General features: G+C 38.3%; 1 protein-coding gene across 1 annotated transcript; it reads right to left on the bottom strand.

The window, feature by feature from the left end:
* Positions 1-2,134: 2,134 nt before the first annotated feature.
* On the bottom strand, positions 2,135-3,067 carry LOC129554126 (olfactory receptor 4P4-like). Its single transcript, XM_055422756.2, has one exon. The coding sequence runs from the start codon at positions 3,065-3,067 to the stop codon at positions 2,135-2,137; it is 933 nt and encodes a 310-aa protein (XP_055278731.2).
* Positions 3,068-6,328: the final 3,261 nt, after the last annotated feature.

Raw genomic sequence — 6,328 nt, 5'->3', positions numbered from 1 at the left:
TGAGTCTTTTTCTGTATTGTAAATAAGTCCATCTGTGTAATTTTTTTCTTTTAGAATCCACATATAAGTGATTGCATATATTTGTTTTTCTCTGTCTGACTTACTTTACTTAGTAAGATAATTTCTTGGTCCATCCATGTTGCTGCTGCTGCTGCTGCTGCTAAGTCACTTCAGTCGTGTCCGACTCTGTGTGACCCCATAGATGCAGACTCCAAGTATTTTAATAATCCACATGCACAACTTTTATTCCAAGAATAAAAATAAAACAGACACATTTGTGTTAATTTTTGAAGTTCTATTTTTCAATAATAGAAGTCTGGTTGGTTGGAGGATAGGGCTTCTGAAGCAGAGGGAAACTGTGAGGGCTGGCAGGTCTTTTTATGAAAGACCCTGCTTATTTCGCATCAGAAGGTGATCTTTCCCTTTCCTGCCTGTTCTGTTCTCTGACAGGCGTACTGTGCATGCCCTAGCCAGGAGTTTTCAGAGAGCTGTCAAGAAACAGGTTTAAAACAACAAGCAATATGTTAGGATCTTTCTATAAGAATTTCTAGCACATAATATTTTTAGGTTTATTTTTTGGGCATTTTAAACTGAGTCATAGAACTGTGCTATTTTTCTTTTTTGATATTATGAACCCATTTTAAGAATCCTCAACATTGACAACTCATTTTTATCTAACATGGTTCTCTCTACAACTTGAAAACAAATTCTCATGCAAGTACATCGTATCCACAAAGCTTTTTAAAGACTTTTGAGCTTGTACCCACTCCTAATCAGTTATCTAGTGGCCTGATCTTGCTCCTAGTCATTTCTGACATTGTGCAAAGGTGCTCCAGGATGACTTTCAATTCCTACTGGAAAAAGTGCTATTAACTTGAACAGTGCCAAAGATGTGATCATTGACTTTAAGTGATATTCTCCACCTGCCCACTCTAAGAAAAAAATAATTTCCCCGGTAATAGGTGCCCATTGCACACTGTGGGGTGCTTAGTCACTCAGTCATGTCCTGCTCTTTGTGACCCCGAGGACTGTAGCCTGCCGGGTACCTCCTCCATGGGGATTCTCTAGGCAAGAATACTGGGACAGATTGTCATGCGCTCCTCCAGGGGATCTTCACAACCCAGGGATTGAACCCACATCCCCCACATTGCAGATGGATTCTTTACTGTCTGAGCCACCAGGGAAGCCTAGTAATAGGAGCATGACATTAATATGAGCCCCATTCTTACACCCTCACTGCTCCAAAGGAAAGTTATTATCAGAATGGTTACATTTCTGATGCATAACAGGAGACTGGGCGATAAAAGAGCTCACAGGTACTGAGCACTTGCTGTGTGGCCAAGCGGTGTTTGCGTCGTGCCCATGTCCTCACCAGACTGTGAGCTGGGCTATTATTATCACTTAATGGACAATGTGTTGAGCATATGTCCCAGTCCTCGTAGTGAGTAAGCAATTCTGGGTCCAGAACACATGCCCTTCAGAAAACACACTATCAGGTGCCAGAATTAGCCAGAGTTGCAGTTCACATTTACACGGACAGAGTTGGGAGAGACAGTTCCTTTGAACAAAAGAAAAGAGATTGATGTGGGGCTGAGGTTAGAGTACTGGTGTTGGGCATGTGAGAAGCTCCAGATCCCCACTGGCTACAAAATTATCAGAGTAGAAAGCTATATTTTTAAGAAATATAGTTGCAGGTCCAAAATTTGGTCTTTTAGAATATTCTTTAAATGATGCAAGTAAAATGTTGGAATTATCTTCTAAATCATTGCTACCTGGAATTGACTTTATTGAATAGAGTCACATACAAGAATGGGCTCTATGGGTTCTCAGTGTTGATTTGTATCACATGATGCCTTTGATAGTCTACTGCTAAATATCTAAATTGATTACACAGCCAAAAGATCAGAGGGGAAGAGGAGACATAAATAAGAAAACAAGAAAACTAGAAAAGAGCACAGCAGAGAGTCTGGATAAATCCAGGAAGTTGTAAGTTTTTGCTCATACTTAAATCTATATATTGGTAAAAAAATATGAAACAAAAAAGCATATAAGGCAAGCGTTATACATTTTAAAGTCTTCAGTGTAGAAAATTCATATATTCAACAAGTTCAGCGGTGAAAATCAGAGGTATATTTTAGTTCACTTCCTTTCTTTCCGTGATATGGCACCAGAGTTTCTTTATGGCATTCTTCATCTCCAAGTTTCTCAGCGTGTAGATTAGAGGGTTGAGCATGGGAGCAATGATAGTATAAAAAAGAGCGAACACTTTGTCTTCTGGTAAAGTAGTTGCTGGTCGAATGTAAATGAAGAATAAAGGAGCGAAAAAGACGACAACCACAGTGATGTGGGAACTGCAGGTGGAGAGAGCTTTGCGGCGACTCTCGACAGAGTAGGACCTGACAGTGGACAAGATTACAACGTAGGATATCAGCAAGACCAGAAAAGTCACCAGGCCCATGAGGCCCGAATTGGCAATGACAAGGAGACCGATTTTGCTGGTGTCAGTGCAGGCCAGTTTCAGCAAAGGATACACATCGCAGAAGTAATGATCTATTTCATTGGGGCCACAGTAGGGTAAAAAGATGGCCAGGAGAAACTGACCAAAGGAATGAAGGAACCCCCCAGTGCAGGAAGCAGCGATCATGGCAACACACTTCTGTCTGGTCATGATCAGAGTGTAGTGCAGAGGCTTGCAGATGGCCACATAGCGGTCATAGGCCATCCCTGTGAGGATGAAGACCTCGATGCCCCCAAACAAGTGCATGGTGAAGAGCTGTGTCATGCAGCCATTGTAGGATATGGTCTTCTTTGCTGCCAGCAAGTCAGTGATCAACTTGGGGGTCACAGTGGAGGTGTAACAAAGATCTGAGAGGGAGAGGTAACTCAGAAAGAAGTACATGGGCTGCTTCATAAGTTGACTGGAGGCGATAGAAATCGTGACAAGTAGGTTTCCAATCAGAATTGCAATGTAACAAAGTAAGAACAGTAAAAAACAGAGAAGTTCAATTTCCTTTTTCTGAGAAAGTCCTAGGAGAATAAACTCTGTGATGTTATTCCTATTTTCCATGCCTCAGAGCAGTTTGCAGCCACCTGAAATTAAATAGTTATCAATCTTTACAAATATGTAAATACGATGATGCATATTATTCCTTGTCATGGGCATATTAAAGTGGAAAGCATTCAAAACTTGAAGAAAAATATTTGATTTTTATTTTGAAAGGCTTTCCTTGCGTTCTCTTTGTCCCTGTCTGGAAAATATTAATTCCTGATAAACAACTTTGACACCTGATTTTAAAACTAACACTGTAGAAGGCAGCATATTTATGCAACCATTCTATCAGCATGTATTATCAAACATAACTGGATAATATGTCCTTGTAGAATGCAAGAAATGGTACTTTAGAGAAAAATCAAGCATCCCTTTCCTATTCTCCATATTTGTTATTGAGAAAATAGACACAGAAATGAAACCTTGAGAGAAAATAAAAAAAGCACGTATATGTGGATAATGTTATATGTGAGAAATTTCCTTCCATCTAGCCTAGGTGGAAGTGTGATAAATAGAAAAAAAATCAACCAATTTGGAATCATGAGGTATATATACATGGCCAATATCAGCTATATATCTGTGTACCTAATTTACAAATATGATTAATTTACAAGTGTGCTTAATTTACAGCTAGAATACCGTATTTTATAGTCAAACAAAAGGACAACAAGGAAAGCATAATGCCTCTATTTTTCAGAAGGAGCCACCTCGCACGTTAAAAATGTCGGCTCTCGCACTCAGTAAGGCCTCTGAGGCTAAGGCAGGTCTCAGCTGGATCTTAGTCTCCACAGCGTCTTACTCACTGGCGTGAGCTGGCCTCTTTCTGATCGACGTGCTCAAGCCGTTCAGCTCTTCCTAACGATCAGCCATCCCGAAAACGTTCGCTTCTTTCTGCTCCTACATCGCATGTCTTAGGATCTCAGGCTGCCTTTTCTCTCTTCCATTCCTATTATTTTTACCGCCTCCTCCTAGTCACTGCTGTAAAGTAGTGTAATCACTCAGTCATGTCCGACTCTTTGCGAGCCCTGGACGGTAGCCCACCAGGCTCCTCCTTCCACGGGATTCTCCACGGAAGGGGGTTGCCCTTTCCTTCTCCAGGGGATCTTCCCGACCCAGGGATCGAACCGAGGTTTCCCCGCATTGCAGGCAGACGCTTTAACCTCCGAACCACCAGGGAAGCCCAAAGTAATGTAAGAGCAGCTCTAATAATATTCTTATAACTATTACACCTTTGAACAAACCAATACCTTTCTACTGGCAGAAGTTCAAGAAGCATAGACTAGGGAGAACTACTGAGAATTAATCATTTCACTAAATCACAACAAAATTCTCTACTTCAACTGTATAAAGCACAAGACCTTAGTATTTAAAATATTTTATTTCATTTACTCCAAACCTCAGAACCAATAAATTCACAATTTTTTTTCAAATCTGTAACACTCCTCTTCTTATTTTTCATTTTCAATGAAATTGCCATTCAAATCTGTGTGCATAAAGTAGGGTTTGGAAGAGAAAAACTGCAGATCTATATAGTGTATGAGAGTCATCATCAGTGGCCACAAAATGACATTTAAATATGTGTCATACTCAATAGTGAAGAGAGGATATTTGTAGTGGTCAAATAAGCCATCTCATTCAACTGCAATTACATTTTAGGCTTTTAAAATAATTCCCAATAATTTAAAGGAATGCAGGGCTCTCTTCTAACTTCTTCCTTAAATTATATTCTTCTGATTTGGTGGGAAACACTATAAGTTATATATTCAATCACAGATTATTGTTTATTTAATAATTGACTTACTGCATGAATTGATCAATTAACTTATATCTTCTCAGAGTTTTTTCCCTTATGATTTGTCTAAAATCCTACCTCTGAGATTCTTTATCAGATAGCAGATCAAATCATATTTGAAAAAGACAATGTAAATGCCATTTTGGTAAGTGTGTTTGCAGACTAAAAGTGGAAAATCAATGAAATGATTATGAATTACCAAGAAAATAAACAAAACTTTTTAAAATGCAGATTCTTTTGTCTTACCAATACTTGAATATTTCAGGCAAATTGAAAATTATTTCAAAAATTTTAATCTCGAAAATGTACTCAGTCTAGGCAATTAGAAAGAGAGGGAGTATGTGAAAAATACCTATAAATTAATTTGCATCTTAAAATATAGAAACTGTATAATGCATGACTCAAAACTATAATCTATATTCCTGAACAACTTGAAAGCATTTTCCCTATTTTCCCCATGGAAAATAAGAAAGCATGACTCATATGTCTACAAGTGTCATTTTCATATTCCAAAAAAATTTAATAATTATATCAACAGAAGATATTCTTTTAAAATACTGGACTGTTTGGAAAATGAAGCAAAATATCGTCTCCTTATCTCGTTGTTCTATTTTCTAACTTGTTGGAATGAGTAAGCCACATCTGTTTTTTGTATTTCAGTTTAGGCATCAATAAGCAGTGGGAGTTAAACTATATATTTCAGGATCTCTGCTGGACCCTAACTCCTTGTCCATGGTTCCGACGTAAATTCTGAGGAGTCAGTGGCTGGGTGTTGATGACTATTCTTTTCCAAACAAATCAGAATACATTTACAACACCCCTCCAGGTTATTGTCTCTCATTTCCTTTAAGATTAACTGATCCAGTCTCAGAAAGAAACATAACTCCTCCAGCTCTCCTTGTCCGTGGATCCTTTAGAGCCTGATATTTTAAATTCCCTTTATCCAGTCCAGGTATATAGAAAGCTCCATCATCTATATTTCAAACTTAAGTATTCTTCTCTGGAAGCCCTAATGATTCCCTGAAGAAGTGAACCTGGACTAGCAGTTTCAAACCAACCTTTGCTCAGTACTATCACAGTGTATTAAATTCTTACTACTTCCAGGTAGATTTCACAAACTACAGCCCACCATGCTATGGTTACTCAAATATTCTCAGACTTGTGGTTCTTAGAACTATCTACCTTGCTTCATATTTTTTTTTCTAATTATTACCAGATACTGTTAAGTGCTTTAGCTTATCTCTCTAAAACAGTCTTATCTTGGTGAGAGTTAGGGCCAGTGCCTCATTTTCTCCCTAACCTGGACATAATGAGAAATAAAACCAAACAAAATTTATGCCATTCAAATCTATGTTGAATAGTGAATGCTTGACTTTGGAACACATTATATAAACTTTCTGAGCCATCCTACTTGTTTAATCTCTAAAGAAAGGTAAATAAAACTCATCTCTTTTGGATGTGGGAATAGTCATTAACCGGTTATCACT

Source organism: Moschus berezovskii, chromosome 14 (genome assembly GCF_049115385.1).
Source record: "Moschus berezovskii isolate FMDL1 chromosome 14, NW_MosBer_1.0, whole genome shotgun sequence".
Taxonomy (NCBI): domain Eukaryota; kingdom Metazoa; phylum Chordata; class Mammalia; order Artiodactyla; family Moschidae; genus Moschus; species Moschus berezovskii.
The sequence above is the reverse complement of the archived record's forward strand: the minus strand, read 5'-3'. Positions and strand labels throughout refer to the sequence as shown.

Bases quoted from the DNA above. Each gene is read 5' to 3' on its own strand.
- LOC129554126 (XM_055422756.2), bottom strand. From the start codon at position 3,067: ATGGAAAATAGGAATAACATCACAGAGTTTATTCTCCTAGGACTTTCT.